This window comes from Micromys minutus (assembly GCF_963924665.1).
Source record: "Micromys minutus genome assembly, chromosome: 30".
Lineage (NCBI taxonomy): Eukaryota > Metazoa > Chordata > Mammalia > Rodentia > Muridae > Micromys > Micromys minutus.
Genome location: NC_137965.1, coordinates 16,167,723 through 16,193,384, shown reverse-complemented (window position 1 = coordinate 16,193,384; position 25,662 = coordinate 16,167,723). Strand labels below are relative to the sequence as shown.

Genomic DNA, 25,662 nt, shown 5'->3' with positions numbered 1-25,662 from the left:
CTTCCTCCTGCCCTGCTGAGCCAGGAAACGGTGTCTAACACTTCGGCTGCTCAGCCGTTGAGAGCTAAAAACGGATTCTGTGCAATGCTGGATGTATTTCTGTCTGCTCGTTACACACCCTCATCATGTTCAATTTTTTCCATTGATGGAACGCTATGAGGCAGACTTAACCAGAAAGCGATTTTTCCGTGGGCTGCCTGGAGTGATTTCCTGGGACAGCCTGCCACCATGCATGCCTGAGACACCGGGCTGCCCATGACTAGGCTCTTGTTGGGCCAGCAATCCACCATGACCACCAAAGTTCCATAGGACGCTGGCTCTGGGGGTTACAGAATAAAGCCCTACTCACCAGGGCTGCCCTGGTCTCTTTTAGAAAGCCCTGTAGCACGGAGAATACACACCTACCATCCTTGTGTTTGGGGAAGCAGGCAAAACCACAGATGGAATGCTATGGTCAGAAAGGCTGCCTTCAGAGCAGCCCCTGGAAACGACGCTGTGATTTTCAGAATATCAGATATACCCTCACTCTGTGTTCCTTGTTGGAATCGGGCTTATTTCCCCCCTTAAGTTAGCAAAACAACAGAGTCTTACACTAAATGCAAAGCCATTTTATCAAGAATATGTATCACATCATTGTACACACTAAGGCTATATACAACAGAGGCAGCGTATTTTGAAGTCTCACCGTAACCACTGATGAAGGGTGTTAAAAATAAAAACATAGGAGATTTTTCAGGTCTTTTTTTAAAAAATTTATTTATTTACTATGTATATAGTGTTCTGCCTGCATGTATGCCTACATACCAGAAGAAGACACCAGATCCCATTACAGATGGTTGTGAGCCACCATGTGGTTGCTGGGATTTGAACTCAGGACCTCTGGAAGAGCAGTCAGTGCTCTTAACCACTGAGCCATCTCTCCAGCTCCCAGGTCATTTTTATAGTAGATTTTTGTTCTGTGATGAATAGTATAGAATTACATTTCTATTGTCGTGCTTAAATTTAAATTGTTTAAAATTCTACAGAAGAGACAAAAGTCCTAATACTTTCACATGTATGTGTTGTAAGTATACAGGCACATAACCCATCCTGAACATGTGGCAAGAGTTTTGTATGGTAATATTCTAATTTTTAAAATGGGATGAGGGCCCTTGAGGTGGCTCAGTGAATTAAAATGCTTTCTGGTGTAAACATCGTGAACTCTAGAAACCCACAGAAAATGGCCAGATACAGTGGACTACATCTGGAATCCTGGTACTTCTACATTGAGACAGGAGGAGATCTCAGGCTAACTAGACTGCAGTACCCAGCACCTACATCAGCAAGACAGAAGGACAAACTGACACCCATATCTGTCCCCAACCACACATGCACTGTGGCATATGCGCACATACAAATAATTTTTAATAAGTGAAGGGAGCTATATATGCAACTGGTGAGTTATTAAGGATCAGAATCTACTACAGTTAGATAAACTTTTAGTCCCCTACTTGGATTTTCAGACATATCTTATTGACATGTATATATGTGCACATACAAAACCACATTGAGAACAGTATTTTATATATCGTAACACACACTTGAGAAACTTCATAACCTTAGTTGAAAAGAAGATTGCAGAAAGGCACCAGTATAACAGAGCAGACAGAAATGCCCAAACATGTGTTTTTTTTAATTAACACAGAGCTTTTAATACTGATGGAGTGGGTCTAGAAGTCACTCAATCAGCCCCCACCCGGTACAGATTTAAACACAGAAGTCTTTGCCTAGCATGGTGACTCATGTGTACCTAGTACCTGGGTGGAAGGGTAGCCTGTGCCACAGAGTGTGATTCTGTCTCAAAGATAAAGGATAGAGAGCTGAGGTAAACACGAAGATACGAGGTTACCGAATTGGTCAGCACAAGGCGTCCAAGCAAAGACACACCCCCAAGTAACCACAGCCTCCGGCTGAGTAAGAAGGTTGCCATGGAAGCCAAGTCACAGAACACAAAACTTGGGAATTCCCCAAATATGTATTTTTGAAAGGGCCCTAGGTAAATAACAAAGCTCTTAAGAATACTGCCAACTCACTGACATCTGATCCCCTTAAACCTGGCTCTGCTGTTACTTAAAAAATAAAAAATTAAAAAATTAAAAAAAAAAAAAAAGATCTGGGTTCAGGAGGTGGTTCAGTGGAAAAAGGGTGTTCATAGCAGGACCTGAGTTTCATCCCTGGTACCCACCTAAACTCTGGTGTGACTGGGCACACCTAGAACCCAGGCTGAAACGAGGAGAGATGGGGGATGGGGGGGTATGAGAGTCCATTTCGATAGCCAGTCTAGCCAAAATGAGCATCTCCAAGTTCAGTGCGAGGCCCCGTCTCAAAGTAAGGTAGAAAGAGAGAACAGATATTCAAAGGTCAATGTCTGGCCTCCAGACTGGAACACACAGGGGCGTGCACATGCATACACCACACACATACACAAAAATAAAAACAAATAACATGTACACAGAAATAAATCTAGAGTAGGGGGGCACAGAAAGTGTCCCATGTAACTCTGACACTGGAGAAGACTCCTAGGTACACAGAGGGGAAAATTCTTCCAGAGTCTAGAAACCCGGACGCAGCCGAGAGGAGATACCCTGTCAGTACAGTTTTGTCTGGAATCACGTGAGCATCCACGGATCATTCCAGCTTCTAGATTCGAAGGTAATTCTTACCTCATGACACATTTTGTAAGTAGATCCCTTTTTGTCAGAGTGAACTGCGACAACAAATCTCTGCCAGCTACGGTTCAAGGGGACTTACGATTACCATTGAAGTCACCCTAGTAACCTTAGCGTGTCCCAGGTCACTGGAGTCTCGAGTGACAGAAGAGTTCTTCAAGCTCCTTAGACATGGAAGCTTCAGTAAAAATACTCTCAATTTGAGGCCTCCGTCTCAAAATCCCAAAATGCAGACTATTTTAAAATCAGAAAGCCAGGCTTCATCTCTTTATGGTTTCACTACAAGATGGTGTAACCGGGCATATGTGTTAGCAGGCATCTAAAATTAAACTCCTCGCCAAAGCTCCCTGAGAAACATGTAAATGGCTACTTGGGAAAAGGTCGATTCAGAAGTATATAATGTAAAAGTTTACAGTTAAAAGCAACTATCATAGAAATACTAACAATTATAGAACTGAAGTGGCAAGTTGATAAATCTCACTATATAGGGGTTTTTGATGGCAGCATTAGGACTGCTCCAGAAAAATCTTTCTTTCTTCCAAACCAAATGTACTTAATCTCTACCTATAATGTATACATATTTGTGTTCCAGCATCTTGTCAAGTCCAGGTGCTTATTACATCTAGAACAGCTCCAGAGAAGCAACCTACAGATGCTTCAGCCTTCTCTCGCAGACACAGATGCTTCCACTGGACCTGTTCCTTCTGACCTATCCTCAGATGGCTCCACAGACCCTGAACATCAAGGAAACAGCCAACTCTAAGATTGGACAAACATCCCTACCCCCACTTTTCTGGACTCTCTAGAAACATCGCCCCAAACAAACGTGAAGCAGTCAAGAGATCACAACAACCCTATTCCTGGTCCACCATCACCTCTAATTTTTCTTTTTTAATTAAACCAAAACGGGGTAATGCTGGGATTCTGTAAACCAATTACCTGGCAGTAGCCAGGTATGCTCTGCCCCAGTGACCTGACACTATAAAAGGGGCTGCTTGCCCCCTCCTCTCTGTCTTGGCCTCTCTTGCCTCCTGGCTCTCTTGCTCTCCCACCCCTATCCCTCCTCTTCCCCTTCCCTTCCCCCCCTCCCTCCATGTGCTCATGGCCGGCCTCCACTCCTCTATTCCTCCCCCCCCCCCCGCCTCTACCACCCTCTTAACTCTCCAATGACCTGAATAAACTCTATTCTGTACTATACCATTGTGTGGCTGGTCCCTCAGGGGGAAGGGATTCCCAACATGGACCCCCAGAGGCATCCCCCTTGCCCATATGCCCCCCCAACTCTCTTCATCCTTCCCCTAACAGTTATATTTAAAAAAATGCAAATTTTCTTAATAAAAGGTGGGAGTAAATGGTATATGTGTCCACACGTGTTGGACCACATGGGATGAACCAATAGGAAACTGAGACAAGCATCAGTAGAACCACTGCAGGCAAGAACCCAAAGGGTTTCAGGAATATGGCCTGGGGTGGCAAGTTTTCTCCCCAGGAGACCTAAAAGAATCTAAATCTACCAGACTGCACCAAACACCAAGGCTTCAAATCAGCACAGAGTCGAGAGATAACGGAGACAAGATGCTGAAAACCCAAATACACAACAGACATGTTTTGTTTGCACCTCAGTTGTGGAACCCAGGAAGCTACCCTAATTCACCCAGGGTCAAAGCATTATAGTTCCTCTGGCTTGTCTTCCAACATTGCGCTGTGATTTTTATACAAATGACCTAATTCCTCAGAGCCCATCTCTCAATCCATAAAGTGGGAATGCCACTACTTGCTTAGGTATCACTTAAAACATTAAATATAAACATTTGGCCCCAAGATCTGCTTGCATGTGCAAACCGGAAGCCGGAGAGATAGCCCAGTGGTTAAGAGCAACGGGTGCCCTTCCAGAGAACCCATATTTGATTCCCCACCCATGGGGGGGGTTCACAACTGTCTGTAACTACAGTTCCAGGGCATCTAAAGCCTTCTTCTGGTCTCTGTAGGCACTGCGTGAACATACCATACACTCATAAATGCCGGCAAAACCCTCATACGCACAAAGATCTTTTAAAAATGAAAGTAAGTTACATAGAGCTGAGATCTAGTTGAGATCATGTATTACTAGAAAGTTTGCCACTTTAAAAAGTGCTGGCATGCAGTGACTGCCCAGTAAATACGTTCGTGAATATGATTAGGGGATACATGAGCCACAGAGGATGCCTATGGTGAAGTGGAAGCAAAGATGAAAAGAAGACCGTGTGCCATGGGCTCAGGCTATCTGCCAGAAGCTGTTCAACTCCTGTTGAGAGAAGAGCAACCTCAGGAAAATAGAAGCAGGTGGTCCTATGACCCACTACACCGCTCAACAGACACACACCCAGAGAGACCTGAGGCGGCACCTAAGGGACATTCGTAAGCCTCCATGTTTATAGAACTCTTCCCACAGCCAAGTTATGCAAGTAGATTAGGAGTCTAGCAACAGACGAGATCAAAGAAAACACGGTTATCTGTAGGCAGTGGAGTTTTGTTCGGCTTTAAGAACGAAATCAGGTCATTTGCGGGAACATTGGACAAACCCCGCAATCACCACGTTAAGTGACATAAGCCCAAATTTCAAAAGACAAAACATTACATGCTCTCTCGTCTGCGTAATCTAGACATTTTTTTGAAAGCCATAAAAACAGAAAGAAGGCTCTTTGTGGAGAGGAAAGGTCACCAGAAGGAGAGGAGGTAAAAGAGGATAATGATGAGTTATAAATGGGCAAAAAAATTAAGTACACACCTAAAAATACCAACAAGAAATCCACTATATTGTGCAGCGAATATATGCAAATAAGTAATTAAAATCACCCCACATGGGATCCCTGTCCATCAAACAAGTGTTGGGAATTTCTGCCTGTAGCTCCTCAGCCTGTGTAGGCGTTACCCAAGCCAGGCTGCTTCAGGCTCAAGAAGATTCCTCAGCATCAGGACCACACTGCAATGGAGGCACACTGCCTGCTAGCCACAGGTTCCTGCCTCTAGCTCTGAGGAGACCCTGGAAGTGATGGGGTGGCGGGTGAGGCTGGGGCCACGTGCATACGCCCCCAAAATGGCTGCTATATATTGAGTGAAAAATAGAAGTTTAACTTTTAAAGCAAACTAGAAATGACTTGGAAATCTCTGAGTCAAAGAAAACTTAAACTTATATGATGCGTTGCTTCAAAGCCAGAGTAAATCTAAATTTCAGAACAGAAACTTTCTGAGTGTTTAAAAGATTTCAGATGTGCAGGAAAAAAAAAAAGCCTTAAGGAGCTGATCGTTATGGAAATGAAGTTTGTCTCATGAATATTCATAAGATTCAAATGTTATCTTATTTACAAGTTCAAGTGTTATCTTGCATCATATAACAGGCAAATCTCGTTTTTTAAAACCTCCATATGTGTGTGCACACACACACACACACACACACAGTCATGCACATGTGTGCATGTATGCCCTTGCATGCCCAAACCACAGCACACGTGTGGAGATACGAAGACAGCTTGTGCAAATGGTTCTCTTCTTCAATGTGAGCCCTGGAAATTAGAGTCAGGTACTCAGACTGGTACCTTCGCCTACCTGCTGCCCCATTCCTCATTAATTTAACAACTAGTTACTTTTCAAAAAATGAGCCAGGATAATAAGACAAAAATTAAAATTGAAAACCAATTCTTCATAAGCCTTCCTTTCCAGGAATGTTTTTCCTATAAGTTAATATATCCAAGTTAAATGCACTTTGATGATAATGAAAGATAATGCTTTAAGACCTACACTTTGGATGTTTGCTGTTGGTGTGTATGTATTGTGTGTCTGCCTGTTTGTATGCATACATGCATGTGGATGTTTTCGGAGGCTAGATGAGGGCATTGGATTCCCTGGGGCTGCAATTACAGGCAGTTGTGAGCTGTTCAGTGTGGGCCCTGGAAACTCAACTATGGTTCTCCGAAAGATTAGCAAGTGCTCTTAACCACTGAGCCATCTCTCCCGTCCCTACAACCTCCATTTTGAAATTCAATTTACAATGTTTTACAGGAATGCTTTAGAAATATGTTTTCTGTGTAAATGGTGATTAGACTGTGCAAGTCATGAAATGTGTATTTTAAAAAGTCAGGCTACTGATAAGAAACCTACTGGAGTTAAAAAAAAAATCTCTTAGGAAAAACACTCATGAAATTGTGGCCTATAAACAGCTATGCATGCTGCTTGCAACATTTTAAAGGGTTAGCCTCGAACACCTCAGAAAGCAAGCCTACCTTTCTGGATCAGAACATAAAGTGTAATTACAATGCATTGTCCAGCCCCTTGGTCAGCTCATAGTGCACTTGTTTGGTTTAGTGGGTTTTGTTTGGGCTTTTTGTTTGTTGTTTAATAATTGTAGGGTTTTTAATTCTCTAATTTAGTATATCCTGACCACAGTTTCCCTCTCTCCCCTCAGTGCAGCCTATCCCCCCTCCCATCTCTCTTCTCCCCCAGATCCACCCGCCCCCACTCCCAACCCCATCTCCCCTCAGAAATGAACAGGGACATCAACCAAACATCATATAGCAAACAAACTACAATAAAACTAGGCTCACACCATCAGATCAAGGTAGAACAAGGCAACCCAGTAGGAAGGAAAAGGATTCCACAAGAAGACAAAAGAGTAAGGGACACACACATACACACACACACACACACACACAGTTAGGATTCACACAAGAATACCAAGCTATTGTGAGGGGGCTGGAGATTGAGACACCACAAGCTTGTGAGAATACCCCAAGAATCCTGATCTGCGGCACAAGGCATTAAATCTAAACTGACTAATGTGAGACAGCATAAAAAAAAAACGGTCGGTGGCTCTTCCCCCATTTTCCCAGACGTCCTCATAGGTGAGGATCCATCCTTTTTCTCTTTCTTCCCTTCCTTCTGAGTTACCTCATCAGGCAGGGCTTTCATTGGAGCACAATGTGTTGAGCTGTGATTGGCTAAGGATTTAGGGGATTGAGATCAGCTCACACACTGTATATAACCTTGGAGAATGTGTTTATGGCATGCTTATGGAACATGCGTGAGGGATTACGCACAGAAACATGGATGACCCCCAAAAGCAGCAGTACCACTGAAAATCTGGTCCCAGCATAGGTGGTGACTTATTCAGAGCTAAACCAATGGAGTCCCCTTGCTTCCACAGGCAACAAAACCTAACACTTCCACAGTCATATAAAATTAGGACAGAATTCCATACAAATGGCCAGAAGGTGCAGGGTTAGAGAGAATGGCTGGAGTCTTTACCTATAATGTATATATGTGTGTGTGTGTTCCAGCATCTTGTCAAGTCCAGGCGCTCATTACATCTAGAACAGCTAGCTCCAGAGAAGCAACTTACAGATGCTTCAGCCTTCTCTCGAAGACACGCTTCTACTAGACTTGTTCCTTCTGACCTATCCTCAGATGGTTCCACAGACCCTGAACAACAAGGAAACAGCCAACTCTAAGACTGGACAAACATCCCTACCCCCACTTTTCTGGATTCTCTAAAAACATTGCCCCAAAAAAGCATGAAGCAGTCAAGAGATCACAACAACCCTATTCCTGGTCCACTATCACCTCTAATTTTTCTTTTTTAATTAAACCAAAACGGGGGAATGTTGGCATTCTGTAAACCCCACCCCTCAATTACCTGACAATAGCCAGGTATGCTCCGCCCCAGTGACCTGACACTATAAAAGGGGCTGCTTGACCCCTCCTCTCTTGGCCTCTCTTGCCTCCTGGCTCTCTTGCTCTCCTAACCCTACCCCTTCTCTTCCCCTTCCCTTCCCCCCTCTCTCCATGTGCTCATGGCTGGCCTCTACTCCTCCCTCCCTCCCTTTCTCTCTCCCTCCCTTTCTCTCCCTTCCTTTCTCTCTCTCCCTTTCTCTCTCTCCCTTTCTCTCTCTCTCTCTCTCTCTCTCTCTCTCTCTCTCTCTCTCTCTGTCTCTCTCTGCCTCTACTACCCTCTTAACTCTCCCATGACTTGAATAAACTCTATTCTATACTATACCGTTGTGTGGCTGGTCCCTTGGGGGAAGGGATTCCCAACATGGGCCCCCTAGAGGCATCTCCCTTGCCCCAGGCCTTGCTGCACCTCCATGGGCCATATGCCCCCCCCCCACTCTCTTCATTCTTCCCCGAACATTGGTGCCGAAACCCGGACATCATCTTTTCATAACAAGTTCAGTCAGCAAGCCAGGCCAGGGTCTCGATAAAAACTAAAACAGACAGCTCCTAAGATTGAGCTCTGACTCACATGGAGACACACAGTCACATCAGAATGAACACACACACACACACACACACACACACACACACACACACATGAACGCCTGTTACGCACCATCCATAAATATAGGCTCTAGAACCAGGCAGCAATGGACTAGACAGAACCTCTAGCTCCAATGAAGACAAGAAGTCGATACACAATACATGAACAAATGAACAAGAAAAGCACCTATCAGGGAGGAACCAGAATTCAACAGAACTGGAGCTTCGAGCTCATTGGATTGGGTGGGTTCTGGGCCTCGGAGGTGGAGCCATGAACTTAGAGCTAATTTTTATACTGTGCAACCAACCAGGGAGTCAGGCAAAGGCTGCTGGACATTTGTTTGGTGAGCCCCAATCTGCAAAGCAGCATGGGCTTCAGACCCTCCCAGCTTCCCAGCAGCCTCTTTCTCAAACACTGCCCCAAGCACCAGCCCCTCCAGCCATACATCTACTGGGGAAGATGGGAGGTCTTACTGCACCTTGGAGGGTTTTTTTTTTTTTTTATGTCCAGAGCTTGGGGCTTACCTGACCCTACAATTCCAGCCGGAAGCTGTGTTTTCTAGATGTTCTTAGGGGAGGAGGAGGAGCTCTACTCACTGTGGAGTTTGAACATGGGTTAATCAGTATCTAACAGCCAAGACACTGAATTCATGGACTCCATCTCTTTCATCTAAGTCCTAGAGAGGGACGGGCCAGTTTTCCACATGAGCAGATCATCCAGCCAAGTGCCTTCATGATAATTTGCTCACAGTGGAAGCCCATGCCTGCCAGATCCTCTGTATCAGCAGTGAGGAATCCACTGCCCCTCCCCCTCTCCTGTATACTGCATAGTCACCTGGGAATGTGGTCGTTCAGCAAGGAGACCAGACTGACAAACACGGGGTCTCAAACTTACCCTTAAGCAGGGAGCTGTGCGTAGATAACACTTATTCATTCATTCATCCACCAGGAGCTGGTTGAAGAGGTATCTGGCAATCACTCAGCCCTGCCAAAGGACATCCAAGAGACAGAAGTAGTGAGAAACAGTTTTTTTCACCATTTGAGTTTTGTGGCTAAAAAGTCAGCGTCTTCGCATTATGCTAATCACAGACTTGATAGGAATAAAAGGACATCTACAAAGAAATAAATGTGTGCAGGGTTAAATGACTGACTATAAAGAAAATCCAAGGGTCTTCCTCAATCCTAACTGGAGAAGGAGACTTATTGTCCCATCCCTTAACTTCATATTGATGAGAGGGACCCAGTGATCGTGATAGGCAAGGGATGAAGAGAAGATGATGGGTAAGCAGGGGAGGGAAGAGAAAGGAGGCATAAATGGATAGGTAGGTAGACAAAAAATGGGGTAGCTAGATACAGGTGATAGAGAAGTTGCAAAGGCTGATAATAGGCAAGTAAAGAATAAAGAGAAGATGGGGTGGGCATGGTGAGCCTGGGGTACTCAAGCTCCTAACTATTCCAGTAGCTGAACAGAGAGCACACAATGATGTCTGTAGTCGCACTGAGGTTCATTCAAACAGAGACACAGTCAAAACAGAGGGCGATGTTACAAAAATACCCTAGAGAGAGACACGCTGTGTAGACAGACAGATCATCAGACAGCCAGGGACAAGTGGCCACTTTGAAATAGAAAAGCAGGAAATGGCTGGGTGAGCCCAAGGTAGAGAGAAGATTCCCCCCCCACCCTCCAGGCAGGGAGTCTAGCCAGGACTCCAGTAAGGACAGCGCCTCTTGAAGAGTTATCAAGGATTACAAAGTAGAACCCACGTGTGTGGTGTGAAGGCATGTCAGAGGATCGGGGTTTTACTCTTGGCAAACAGGCAGTATCTAGGTCCTCTCAGGTTACAGAAAGTGAAGCCTATGTTTGGCGTGCTCCCCAGAGATGTACTCATGGCCCATCAATCATCACACCAGAACCGACTCCCACACCTGCCATAAAACAGCCTTTGGAGAGTGAGGAGGGAAGGATGGACCTGCCATGTTTTGTTTGGTGTTGTTTGGTTCTTTTTTGTTTGGTGTTGGGGTCTGGTTATGTTGCTCAGGCTGGGCTGCAGTTCCTGAGCTCAGCAGCGCTCACATCTTGGATCCTGCCTATTGAGGGGCTTGACTTAGTTTAAGGCCTGATAGATCTTTCTCTGACGCACACACAGGCAGAAAGAAATATCCCAACCTCTCAGATCCACATTCCAGATCACAGAGCTCTTCCAATTTTGGAATTGTCATATAGATTCCACCAATAGTTTCTGAATGCCAACAATGATGTTCCAAGGGCTTCAGATTCCAGATTTCAGAACTGTAGACTTAATGGGCCAGGATGGGCCACATTAGGCACTAAGGATGCACTAAAAGATCTCCATCTTTGACAGAACACTGACCATGGAGCCTGTAGGCTGAGTATGGTGCCTGTAGGCTGACTCTGCCATGCAGACCCCACTTCCATAAACTTCTGAGGTTAGCGTGTGTCTGGTCTCTAGGTTTCTCATCTATAGCATGTAAATGCCATTCATTATTGTAAGTATTGGATGTGAGAGATCATGGAAGTACTTGGTTATGTGGTTAGAACAAGCAAAATGTTTGAAGCAGGAATGGGATGGACAATTTTTCACTGGAAATAGTTACCACTGACAGATACTTGAATAGCCTGGTGCATTCTACAGGAACATAGCTAGATAGTGAGGTTGTGTCCTCATGGCGACAACAGCTTTAACTTGAAGGGCTGGGACAGCCCAACTGGTTTTTCTAAAAACATCCTAATCTGAGTACAGTGGCTCATATCTATAATCCCAACACTGGAAGACTGAGGTAGGAACAAAGCTGGAATTTCAAGCCCCATCTACCTACAGAATGAGATCATGTCTCAAAACCAACCAAACAACAAATGAAACAACCTTTCAAGCTAGCAAATGAAGGCACTTGTTACCAAGACCCTATAACCTGAGTTCTGTTTCAGGAACCGCACCGTGGAAAGATAGCACTGATCCCCATAGGTTATCCTCTGATGTCCCTCTGTACACACACACATGCAAACAATAAATACACATAAACACATATTTGGTTGTTTGTTTGTTTTAGACAGCCCTGGTGGGCCTGGAACTTGATATGTAGACCATAATAGTCTCAAAGTCACCAAGATACTCTTGCCTCTGCTCCCAAGAGCTGAGATTAGAGGTATGTACCATCTTGCCCAAGTTTACACAAATGTAAAACCCTCCCATTCCTTTTACTCTGCAAATAATTTAAAGCCACAAGAGATAGCTGAAATTGTCCTAAAAAGACATAAATGACTCCAAGAAAACATTGAGTCATCTGGTCTACCAGTCAAGATGGCCTGTCACATAGAATAAATCTCATATTGACAAAATAATGTAATTCACTTTAATATCAACTTAGGTGAATCAAAGGTATGGTGAGCTGGTAATGGAAATTTGAATTGAATTTCTCTGGAGTGCATCCAAATAGAACATACTGAAAATCTTCAAACCCCAAGAACTACTGTATTTCACAAATGGCTTGAAGACAGCTATTTTACTAAAACAAACACTATGAAATACATGACTTGTCACATTCTACATTGTCTAGTGACAATAATATTGTATCTCAGCATGTGATGTGACAATGCTGTGTCCTTTCATAGGAACATAACAGATTTTTATTCCACATGTACCTACACATACTCTGTGTTCCCTAGAAATGCCTCCTGGGAGAACCCGACTGCCCCTCGACACCCAGCTCAAGTGACCTTCTGTGAAGCCTTTCCCCATGTACCTACTTTCCCCTTATGGGGATAATGATCCCCAATGTGATTACTTCCCCCATTTTCTGTTTCCTACTAATTGGATTTTAAAATAAATATTGTTCTTTCATAATTTCACAATCACAATCTGTTATATTTATTGTTTTTTTTAAATGCAGTTCCCCACAGATGTTAATTAGAGTCATTTAGGTGATTCTGAGTTTGGAAGTAACCATCCAAGTTTACTGGGCTCATGGTAGCCATACAGTTGAATACCACACTTCCCCCTTCTCCTGAATCTATCAATTGTCCACAGATCAACAGTATGTCACGGGGCAACATGGGTCACTAGTCACCCCCATAGCTGACTGATAGAAGGGCCCACTGTTAATCCATTGGCAGCATGTACAGCCACTGAATTCAGTTTCCATGCCTATATCCTACTTAGAAGAGAGTATTCTGAAGCCTCTTTCCCTGCCTTCCAGTTCTTACGTTCTGCCTGGCCTACCTCCTGCAGTATGTTCTCTGACCCTCAAGGGAGTAGTTTAAATGTCTAGACATAAACATTTTTATTTTGTTTGGTTTTTATTTAAGATGGGGTTTCATTTACTGCAGGCTGGCCCTGAACTCACTGTACAGCTAAGACCAGCTCTGAGCTTCTAGCTCCTCCCACATCCACCTCTCAAATGCTGAGGTTACAGATATGTGCTACGAAGGTTTCCCTTACTAGATTTTAACAGCTTTGAAAGTGAAGAGCTCCTCTTTGTCCTCAGAATGCCTATCTCAGTTGCTTATACATGGTACTTAAAACAATAAGCAATACATGGTTAAACAGAACACCTTACCCATCAGATCACAAACAATTCAACACTATTTTAATCTCAAAATAGCCTCCTTCCCCGGCATATCACTATGACTGAAGTTAGGGGAAGTTGTCATTTTCCTTTTCACTGTGGACTAAAATGAAGCAGGGAGGTTGATTTTAGAGCACAGTGATACCAAGCCTGCACATCTTAGAGGTGAAGAACAGACCCATGAGACCAAGAACACTGCTGTGAACCACCATCCTCATCTCTGCCTTTCTTCTATTTTCCCCAGTGTCAAGTGAACAATTTGGCCCTCATTAAACTCAACCAAGACCTGCATTCAGCAAGTGGATGTTCTCTCTACAGTACAGATATGTCTAGATATGACAGCATCTTATCACTACAGGTTTTCACACAGACTCTGTCCATTGAGTCTATGGAACTCAGCATGCTGCTGCTTATTAGAAAGGATCAGGTATTGTCTTACCTTGGGTTTTATTGCTGTGAAGAGACACCAGGGCCAAGGCAACTCTTTTAGAGAAAAACATTTTATTGGGGCTGGCTTATGGTTTCCAAGGTCTAGTCCATCAGCAGCATGGTGAGAAGCATGGCTGTGTCCATAAGGAGAAGGAGCTGAGAGTCCCAAATCTTGATTTGAAAGCAGCAGGAGACTGTGTCCCTAACTTGAGAGTAGGAGAGCTCAAAGCCCACCTCCACATGATGCACTTCCTCCAATAAGACTCTGTCTCCTAATAGTGCCACTTCCTGCAGGCCATACCTATCAAACCACCACAGATATGAAGCTCACCAAAGATGGACTCTTCTTTTATAATTCATAGCTCAAAGTACCAAGAACTGAAAAGACCAGAGGACAGGATGTAAGTCTGTGCCTTAAATGGAAACTTGGCAGCTTAAACACACTACTATCTAACAGGTAGATTCTGAGACAAACTCCCCGTAAGAGTTAATCCTAATGAGCCTGTCATTTACCTGAACAAGAAAGTGTCCCCCAGGAATGTTGTGTGTTTAAAAAAATGACATAAAGCCTAGCTAAGCACAGAGGTCAACACAAAGTCTTCCCTTGGTCATTGGCACCTTTACCTATTGAGGGTTGCTGTTACTCACTGGACACTATCAAACTGGACTGCTGATAACCCTGAAATGTTTGCAAGTGGACTGAGCTGCTGTTGCTAAGCTGTGAACTGAACTGCTGATTTCCAGACAATACAGACAGGAGTTGCTCCAAAGAACACTTCCCCATGTATCCTTTCTTTTCCACTACCTCTGGTGGGTGGTGGGCTACCAGGGAGGTTAAATCATTTAAGAACCATCATTAAAGGTAAGTTTGAAAAAAAATAAAGTTATAATTGTGCTTTCAGTGAGAAAAAGGGTGTGCTTGCTCCTGCACACAGTACCACATTTGAGCAGTCATTAGGCCCTTTTCCCTGTGAAAAACAGTCAGTCCTGGAGCCCCAGAGTGGCCTTTTTGGCTCCATGACATCACTTCCATTTAATACAACTATGTCCTACAGTTTCCTCCTTGAGTTTTTTTTTTTAAGATGAAAAGCTGTTAGCTTTTTATTTTAAATAGTACTTAAAATTCTCTTCCCATATCCTCCCTTGAAGCTACATATGACCTGTGTCATTGGCTCCATCCCCAAGTAAGAAGTACATTTAAGTGATACCTTAGAGATGGGACAGTGGCTCAGTAGCTCAAGCATTTATAATACAGGCATAAGGGCAGGAGTTCGGCTCCCCCACACCACAGAACTCAAAAGCTGAGAAAGGAGATACCTCAGGGCAAGCTAGTTCTCATGTTTAGCTAATCTGTGAGAGACTAGGCCTCAGTAAATGAAGTGAAGAGAAATTGTGGAAGACACATATCATCAATCTCTGGCCTCCACAAATGAACCCACATGTGCATTCAGACATATGCAAGCACATATACGCCCATGCACATGTAGTGCACACATACTAAACCAATAAATGTTACACCAGAAAGACAAACTAGGTGCTCCTGTTTACCCAACACTCACTAGCACATGGCCAGGTATGGTGCCTGAAGCATTCAACTCAAATACCAACAGGGTTCAGTGAGAATCTTCTGAAGAAGATAAGGATGTGGTAACAACCCAACTGCCCTTCAAGTATGTTCTTCTCACTCTCTCCCAAATAAGTCAAAGTACTTTCCTTCCTCGTCCTGAAGAGTATACCCAAGGCCCTATAAATGGTAGCAATACTCTATCCCGGCAACTCCGACAAGCATTGCTCTCTCAAATTCACTCTCTTCAAATACCCACTGTGTTCAGCACCACCTTGAAGAATATGCCTTAAAGATCCTGGGTTTGCTTTCCCCAATGCTCCTGGACCTTTCTAATGCTGTGACCTTATAATACAGTTCCTCATGTCCTAATGACCCCACTTAAACCATATGACTTTTGTTGATGCGTCATAACTGTAATTTTGCTACTGTTATAAATTATAATGTGAATATTTTGGGAGATAGAAGTTTGCCAGAGGGGTTGTGACCCACGGGTTGAGAATGGCTGCTCTAGTCTGTTATCATTCAGTAGCTTATCAATTCACGGGACTCAGTGTCAGAAGTCAAACAATGCAGTTCATGGGAGATTTTCCAGGCCTGGAAGTCAGAAACGAGGCTCTGGTCTGCATTAACTCACATCACATGACTCTGGATGGCTGTGTCTGACTAAACCCATTTAAAATCACTACTCCCAGAGATCTGACTTGGAAAATCAGTCTCATGGCCCCTTAGAGCTTCAAGAGACAATGATATGAGACATTAGGAGGCCATTTCCAGGCATTAAGTATGAATACATTATAGCAAACTGTATGGCTTCTGTGACCATCTTTCTCTCCCTCTCTATCTTTATCTCCCGGTATCTCTCTCTCCCTCTATTTCTTTGTCTCCCTCTGTCTCTCTCCCTCTATTTCTTTGTCTCTTTCTGTCTCTCTCCCTCTATTTCTTTGTCTCTTTCTGTCTCTATCTTTTTCTTTGTATCTCTCTGTCTCTGTTTCTGACTCTCTCTCTCTGTGTGTGTGTGTGTGTCTATCTGTCTGTCTGCCTGTCTATCTGCCTATCGATCTATCTCTCTCTGATCATTATAACCACTAGCACAGTTTTCCTAGACAAAGGACAAGGGCAATCAGATTCTGAGCTCCACAAAGGAAAACCAATCAGAGTCCCCAATGAACTGTAAGGTGGTAGAAAAGCTGCCATTCTTGACAAGAGTTGACTCATTACAATGAAGATAACAAGCTTCCATTGAATCTCCTATCTATACACATACTGGCTGATTCCCACAAAGCAAAAAAAAAAAAAAAAAAAAAAAAAAAAAAATCAACAGCCAGAAGCAGAATTAAGCTGCATCCATTTGGTCCACTGTATTCCCTGGGCTGTGTTCCAATCAGCCAACTTAGCTTCCCATTTAGAGTAAACCAGTCTTCCCTGGGAATCCCACAAGGGCTCACATATCCAGAGACAAAATTCAAGTTAGCACTTTGCAGTGTCAGTGGCTACATCGGGGACATTTGTTGGTTAAGTTAAATTTAATTCAAGAAGTGTGTGCTGGATAACTGTTCTCTTCCGAGGCACTATGCTAAGTGCTCAACGATGTTGACTTGCTCACAGTTTTACAGTCTGTAAAAAGCCAATCATCACACAGGCCATCATCAGCAAGATGGCCAAAGATGAGAGTCTGTGAAAGTGGGACCTGGCCTTGGTCTTCAAGTAGACTCAAATATGAGAATTCTAACACCCTCAAAACAGGAAGTACTCATATCCACACCTGTGGTGGAACAGAGTAGACAGATATCCACTGGGATCCTAGGAGTGGATTCTTGTTTGTTTGCTTTGTGATTGGCTGGTTGGCTGGTTGGTTGGTTGGTTGGTTGGTTGGTTGGTTGGTTGGTTGGTTCGTTGGTTGGTTGGTTCGTTGGTTGGTTGGTTTGTTGGCTGGCTGGTTGGTTGGTTGGTTGGTTGGCTGTTTGGTTGGTTGGCTGGCTGGCTGGTTGGTTGGTTGGTTGGTTGGTTGGTTGGATGGTTGGTTGGTTGGGTTTGGTTTTTGAGACAGGATTTCTTGTCTAATAGCCCTAGGTATTCTCGCATTTAACTATGTAGGCCAGGTTGACCTTAAACACTTAGGGTTTTGCCTCTGCCTCTGTCTCTGCATCCCAAGAGCTGGGATTAAGGGTATGCACCACCACTCACAGCTCTGAGTATGATAAAACAGTTCTATGTGATGGGTGTGGCCATGTTGTAGATTGTCCTGAAGCTGTTTGTATTTTAATGTTAATTCCACTTCCCCAAGAAGGGTTGTCTAGTCATGTGACTCCAACTGAACCTTCCTATTTTAATTATTAAAATAAAGGAAAGCCAGTGAATGGGTGGAATGAGGTACGTGGAAAGGGCTGAGAGGTTGGAGGAGGTCAGAGGACAGAGAGGGAAGATTGTAGCAATGTGGAGCTTCCCAAGGACCAGTTAAACCCAAGTGATATTGATTAGTGTTAGAAAGCTATGAACATTAAGGATTTTACAGATCTAATATCTCATATAAAAGGGCAGTTTGTATCTTTGTCTATTTGATGCAGTCTTATGGTGTAGAGGGTTTGTGGATTAAGAGTTGAATATAGAGCGGCTCTATGAACTGCTGGCTACCCAAGGTATTCTGGAGCTTCAAGCAGAGATCCTACCCCACTGGTCACCTACTCCTGAGGCCCAGAGTGAAGAGGAGAGATCAGATGAGGAGCCAGAGGCCAAAGAGGAAGAGGAGGAAAAGCTGCACATGCCTACAGAGTTTGACTTTGACGATGAGCCAATGACACCAAAGGACTCACTGATTGACAGAAGATGTACACCAGGAAGCTCAGCCCAGAGCCAGAAATGGGAGGCGTGTCTGAATTTGAAGCAGCATAAGAAACTAGAGGAGCAGATCCTTCAGACTGGGAGAGATCTCTTCAGCTTAGACTCAGAGGGCCCCAGCCCTGCCAGCCCTCCGCTCTGATCCTCAAAAAACAGTCTCTTTCCCAGGCACCGAAAGTACTGACTGTTGCCGCTCTGGCCTACAGGTGCAGACTGTTTTGTGCTGGGCATGGCCGGCCTTTCCCAACCCATGGCTCTGGGAAACTTGTAACAGAAAAAGTCTCATGCTCCCAGCGCAGTGCTTCATAGGAGAGTGCGCACGTGTATGTTCTGTTTAGTGTCTATCTGCAGTTTTGAGCTGGATGTGCTGAATCTAACAAAAGATACTGGATGATCCTCTCAGAAAAAAAAAAAAAAAAAGAATTGAATATATAAAACCTGTATGAAAAGCTGTCAGGCTGTAGAGTTGTGTGTGGGGGATTTTGGGGTATTGAAACATTCCAGGACAGAGACAGAGAACAGGCGGTAGAAAACCACCAAGGGAAGGGAGTTGCGCGGACAAGTTGGGCCGTGGTGACTTCTGGCTCTGGGCTGTGGTGCTGTATCAAGGTAGTTTTCTGCCCCATCTCTCTCGCATAGGTCTGGCACACTGCTGTAAAATATAGCATGTGTTGTATGTGACAGAGGCTTCCCCTGAAACTAAGTGTGCTGGCCAGAGCATTGTTACCATTGTCTGTTTGGAAGGGACTAGGGTTTGAAGAAACTTACACCTGTTGTCCCCAGAGTCAGTAAGCCAATCAGGTGAGCACTGATTCTACGTCTAGAAGTCAAACTACACACCAGTGCAAAATCAACTTACTTTATCCTAACTAGTAATGAGACAGGGTTCTTGGAAGGACCTTCTCACATGTGCTACAAAACACAGCAGACACAGAGATCAAGGAAACCAAGGATGATGCCAGATAAAAAGGCTCAGGGCTTCAAGGCAAGCACCTCAAGAAACTTCCTGGTGTTTCTAGCCAAGCTATTGTAATCTAGTAGGGCTGCGTTGAAGACAGCCCTACTCTGTCCCAGGAGAAATGTCAAAGACTTTGTAGAATGATTTTATTGTTTAACTCTTTTTGAGATAGGGTCTTGCCATATAGCCTAGGTTAGTCTGCAACATCAATCCTACTACCTCTGCCTCTGTCTTCCGAGTACTGGAATTACAGGTGGCACATGGTGTTACTGTAAATATTAAAAATAATAATAATAAATGGTTTATCTCTATTGGCCCTGAGGTCTCACTCCTCAGACCCAACCCTGATACAGAGCCGCGCACACCTCCGGCGCCCAGTCTTCCTTGGTCCTCCTTTTGCAAGCCCTATCCACATTCATAAGCATCCCATCTGTCACTACCCCTAGCACTTGTTCAGAGAGAAAAGACAGGACAAGAAAGGGGGGACCAGACTCATATACAAATAAAACAGGAGTCTCATCTGGAGGTGAGCGGTCTGAAGATGTCGAAGACTACTCCGTCACCTGTCCTTCCATAGCCCCTGACATCTGCCACAGTCTTTCACCTAGGTCAGCCCCACCACCATAAGCTTGAAGCACAGCAGGCTGAAAATACATTGTGACAGCTGTGGGAACTATACAGAGAGTGCTCTGTGTCCTTTCAACCAGGAGCCAGAATGAACTCTTCTTCCCTTGAGCTGTTTTTTTTTTTTTGTAAAGTGTCAAGAATGAAAGTAACTCATCCTGCTGTAAAACACAAGGAAGACCGTGAGCGGCCATAAGCAGCCAAGGGCCCCTTCAATCTCAGCGTAGGAATGAGTGAGCCGAGGCTGATGCTGGTCTCATTGCTACATCCCTGAGCACAGCATCTCGGGATTCTGGTAGACTATGGAAAGATTTAGCTTTTTGCATGCATCGGTGGGTCATTCCCTACTGGCCCTTGTACACTATTGAAATATTTTTCTCTCCCGATCTTTTCAAAGTGATTACGTTTCCTTCCTGGAGACAGGGCACAAGCTGGTGTTTCAAAGAACAAATGAATACATCCTGCCTGAGCAGTGCCCTCAAGGAAACAATGATTTCAGAGTCACAAGCTGAACTGAGAAAGTATGCACTGAGGCCCTGGGGCTGGGGGTGGAGGGGACCCGTTTGTTCGGGGAACACTCATCCTCAAACTGCAGATGCTGGCTGGTGCATTCTCTGACCCCCGCACAGGTTGAACCCAAGTCAAGAACTGAGGGTCAGAACATGGATCCTCAGTTCAGATGCTATTTTCAAAAGATTCACTTTGTGCGCATAGGTTTGTGGGAGGGTGTGGGTTTTTTTTATGCATTAGGGTGCATGCCTATGTACATACACAGAGGCCATTAGCAAATGTCAGATCTCTCAGAGTTGTTATTACATTTACAGGATGCCTGCTTTGTTAGTGCTGAGACCCAGCCGCCAGTTCTTGAATGGCAGTTACTCCACTGAGTGCCAGTTTGATGGCAACCCTGTGACTTAGGCAATGCTACCCTCAATGCTTGAGGATGCCATGGTACTTTCTTTTTATGTATGTATGTATTAATTTCATGTATATGAGTACACTGTAGCTGTCTACACAGCAGAAGAGGGCATCGGATCCCATTACAGATGGTTGTGAGCCACCATGTGGTTGCTGGGGATTGAACTCAGGACCTCTGGGAGAGCAGTCGGTGCTCTTAACCACTGAGCCATCTCTCCAGCCTACAATGCTACTTTCAATCGAACCTTTATCCAAAGGTAAACACTTAGGGAAATGAAAACTTCTCTTTCTACCCTTGTCAACGAAATGCACTGCATCTCTAAAAATAAACTATCTGTAAGTTTTACACAGGGGTCCTCTCTTCACTGCCTTTCATAAATATTATTATTTCCTCCCATTAACAAAGAATTTGAGTAAGATAAAGTTGTACCAGCTCCCTGAGAAGGTCTTGGTAGTATGGGGAGGGCCAATACTACAGAATCTGAGATAAAGTTTAAACAATGCTAATAAGCCCCAAACTGAAGGCTACAAGGCAGATAATGTCTTTCCAGAAGGTGAGAGAAACGTTTGGCAGAGGACTGAGCTGGGTTCAGCTCATCAATCAATCACCCCTGTGGAAAGGGACACTTGCTGGAGCTTCTAGGGCTATTCGGCTACTTCGATCTTATCCTACTCCCAAAGACAAAGCAAAACATACCAAGAGCTAAACAGACATCAGGACCTATTCAGAAACCCAGTGCTGGGGTAAGCCAAAGGGTTCACTTACCACGGGGTTTAGATTAGGAGGAAAGAAAAGGCAACCAAGGGAATTGATCGATGATACAAACAGAGGAGGCCATGCATGGAGTGGAAGCCAAACACTGTTATGAAAAAGAATGCAGGGGTCCTTGTTTTAAAAAATAAATCCACAAAATTCACTATATCCACTAAAGCTACTATAGCCACTGAATCGCTCTGAAATGGAGCTTTTAGCAGCAATTGCCACTTAGATCAGCATGTTCAACTGAAGGAAGAAATGGTTTAGCCTGGTTTAGAAGAAGAAAACAAAGCATAGTAAACACCAGCTTCTGCAGGGAGCAAGCATCAGAACTCTACCAGGGATTTGGAGAACACATGAAATTCATTTCCAAGAAGACAAAGATGCCACGCTCACCAGCAGGAGCAGGCTGAGATGGAGAAAGATGCCTAAGAAGGATGCCCACTGGAGGCATAAACCCACAGAACCACTTTTGCTTAGAAAGAGATTGCTCAGTGGTTAGAGCACTGGCTCTTCTTCCAGTGGACCTGGGTTCAATTCCCAGCACCCACATGGCAGCTCACAATCTGTCTACAATTCCAACATAGACATACATGCAGGCAAAACATCTATGCGCATAAAAAAGTAGATAAACCTTTTTCTAAAGAAGAAAAAAGTATACTTTTTTGTCACTGAAGAAGGTACTAGCATGTTCCTAGGCTTTATAGAAAACATAACTTCCTGCTGATGAAGGCCCAGTATACAGAAAGACAGGGGAATAGTGAATCAATTAGCATAAATTATCAATTAGCAGTTGGGAAGAGCGAGCTAATACCTTTCAAACAGAGAAGATGTGAAGCAGGGACTTATCTACTCATGTGTGTCTTCAGGATTTTGTTCCTTTATGGTCAACTAATCCGTCTTCGATGTTTTGGGTACATTACCAATGCCTGACCAAATGATTGAAGCTCACGCCTCCTAGATAACCTGTATCTCCAAACTTCGCGAACAGGGAATCCCCTTCCTTTTAGTGATGTCAGCGTGACATGACCAAGACGCCTCCCTATAGGGAGGCATTCCATTGATTTCTTCTGAGCACTCATAACTAAAACCTTATCAGGAAAGGGGCTGTAGACCCGACAGTGACATGCATGATGATTGGTGGCTTGTTATGATTGTTTGTTTGGTTGGTTAGTTTATTGTTGCTTGGGGTTTGGTTTGGTTTGGTTTGGTTTGGTTTGGTTTTTGCCCATGACATCCATTCCAGAGATGCAGGTGAGGGATGTAATTTAAACCAGACTATTGGTTCCCTGAAAGAAAGCCTTACCTCCTTTCATCTTTCAAACCACCAGGTAACCTGTCCCCCTGATCCTCATGATTCCTGCCCTACCCCAAATATAGGTAGTCCTGGATATAGCAATGGGTCTGGATCTTAGATTCTTTGCTTTTTTACAAGAAGTAAAGCACCCCCTACAACTGGTGGGTGCTATACTTTCATTGCAGTAAAGCCCTTGAGAACCTTCTTATGAATCAGGGTTCTGTGTTTCTGAGAGTTGTTCCCGGCACATTTGTGGCAGGCAAGGCTGGCTTCCTTGTTCAGTAAGGAAAGCTTATGGGCTGCATTTTCAACTCGTGATGTTTTCCTTTTCTGAAGAGTAACTGGGTTGGTTGCTTCGCTGGAGGCTGAGGGTCACCGTCACTGTTAACAGCTCGTCCACACTCTATCTGAAATGTCTAGCTGACTGCAGGTTTAGCTGGTCACACTACTGCCTCCTCCGTCCTGCTCCTGCCTCAGTCATGGTCCTGCCACATGTATATCCTCTCAGCAGCCAGACAGACTGTGCTCCTTACAAAAATCCTCGCATATTACTCCATTTTATTTGATGTATGCTTGACCTGCGTGTATGTATATGTGTATACACTTACTGTGTAGGTCAGAACTGGACATCAGACCTTCTTTAAGTTACAGATGGTTGTGAACCATCGGATGGGTACTGGGGATCAAACCCAGGTCCTCCAGAAGAGCGGTCATCACTGCTAACCACAGAGCCACCTCCCCAGCCTGTAATCACAGACGACACTGTACTAAACCTTGTGTCGAATTTTGTTCTCACCTCATTCCAAATTCTGCCTCTTTCCTAGTTGGCACCAGGAATGGCAAGCAGAGGGACAGAGAGAGTGATCCTACACCCCAAAGGGGACATGAAACAAAAGGATAAGAATGAAGGATTTCTTGAGGAATTCTTTATGCAATTCAAGTTCCAAAGTAAGAGAACAAAGGGGCAGCAACTATTCCAGTATCTGATCTTTCCCCTCACAGCTACAACAAAGCTTCACTGGTTACAGATAACGTGATGATGCCCACAGTCAGAGAAGTATCCTGTACTAATTAGACAGAGGATCTTTCCTTTTACTTTATCCAACTCATCAGCCTTCACATACAGTTACTCCCCTCCCTCCGAGACAAAGCACACTCAGAGGACCGGGGCCACCTTCCCAGGCTCCTACCCACTGGCCCTACGCTCTGTTCTGCTACTTGTTACAGAGCCAAGACTGTCTCCATCCTTGAGTTCCCCAAGGCAGTGGTCCCCATCTCTACCTCTGTGACAAGTCTCTGGGTCGTCACACTTTCAAACAACTCTAAAGAGAGCAGATTAATCACATGTTACTAACTAAAAGCCCCTTGGTCCCTTAGGAAGAACTTGAACAAGCACGTAAGAAACACTTGAGTGATAATTTAAAAAATCATTTAATTAAATGAAATTAATGGTCCTGGGGGGGGTGGGCGTCTAACCTCAGCTTCTCAGAAGAAAGGACTTCATGTTCAAGTTAGGCTACAAAGTAAAGTTTAAGTATAGACTGGACCAGCTCTAAACCTTCTGGGAAAGAACTTAGCCAATCTGAAACAAGAGCCAGGCCTAACTAACAGTAAGCAGCTCTTTAGAAAATCGGCAAGCTGTTAGCACAGATTTTAGGCACAATACCAGTGTGTAAATGGTAAGAAAAAAAAATCAGTTACAAAACATTGTGTGAGCACATGTACATACATGTATGTGTACATGTGTATAGAGACAGAGGTCGGCCTTGGACATCATTCCCCAAAATCCATCTCCCTTGGTTGGTTGGTTGCTTGCTTGCTTGCTTGGTTAGTTTGTGTTAAGACAGGCTTTGTCATTGGCCTGAAGCTCACCAAGTAGTGAGGTTGGCTAGGCAGCAAGACCAGGCAGAAGCAAATGTCACCAAGCTCCACAGTACCCCCTGTGCTTGTGCGGCACAGCAGTGAGCCCCTTGGTCCTGGTGACCAATGCTAAGGAGCCCCTTTGGGGACAGAGCTCTCACCTTTGTCCTCACCCAAAAGCTCTGGGTTCCCAGCTCTTGCTCAAAGGGATTCTGTGGGGATTACTGATGCCTGAGAGACCTTTCATCTCTGTGGATGAAAGGTGCTAATGAAGGTTTGGAGAGAAGCAACTCCCACTCTGCCCTATGGGAAGGTTCCCAGCTCCTCTAAGGGTGTCTTCTGCAGGTAGCAAAAAGTGCTGTTTGAAGTGGAGATCACTACAGACTTTTAATTAGGGGAAAGTGGGGTAGCTTGCTAATAAGCAGGGACCAGAAGTTCTGCAATCCTGTTCCTCAGCTGCCCTGGTGGGTATGATATTGAGGCTCGTTTCCTGTGATGTAAATCTAGACTTAGCACACAAAGCCACCATGTGACATGGGGCTCATACAATAGGGGCAGCCAAAGTGAAGCAGGAAGAATTATAACATTGGTCTAGTGGGAAAAGGCTCAAGGCCTTCTGGAGAAGTAGTTAGCCAATCCAAAACAAACAAACAAAACAAAAGAAAGAGGCATTATCTGCAAACAGCCTGTTCTTTAGGAAACCCTGGGACCTATGGGTCTCCAGCACAAATTTCAGGTATAATACCAATGGAGAAGTGGTGTGCAAAAATCAACATAATTCCTGGCCACAAATAAGAATTTGCATGTGTGCATGTGTGTGTATATACATATATATAT

At 44.3% G+C, this 25,662-nt stretch overlaps 1 protein-coding gene across 1 annotated transcript; it reads left to right on the top strand.

The window, feature by feature from the left end:
• Window positions 1-17,230: 17,230 nt before the first annotated feature.
• Window positions 17,231-18,734, top strand: PAGR1 (PAXIP1 associated glutamate rich protein 1; the record flags this gene model as incomplete). The annotated part of the gene is given in 3 exon segments (XM_080941736.1): window positions 17,231-17,246; window positions 18,171-18,550; window positions 18,554-18,734. Coding segments are annotated over 3 exon segments (438 nt in total). The 3' UTR covers window positions 18,596-18,734.
• Between the last annotated feature and the right edge of the window lie 6,928 nt (window positions 18,735-25,662).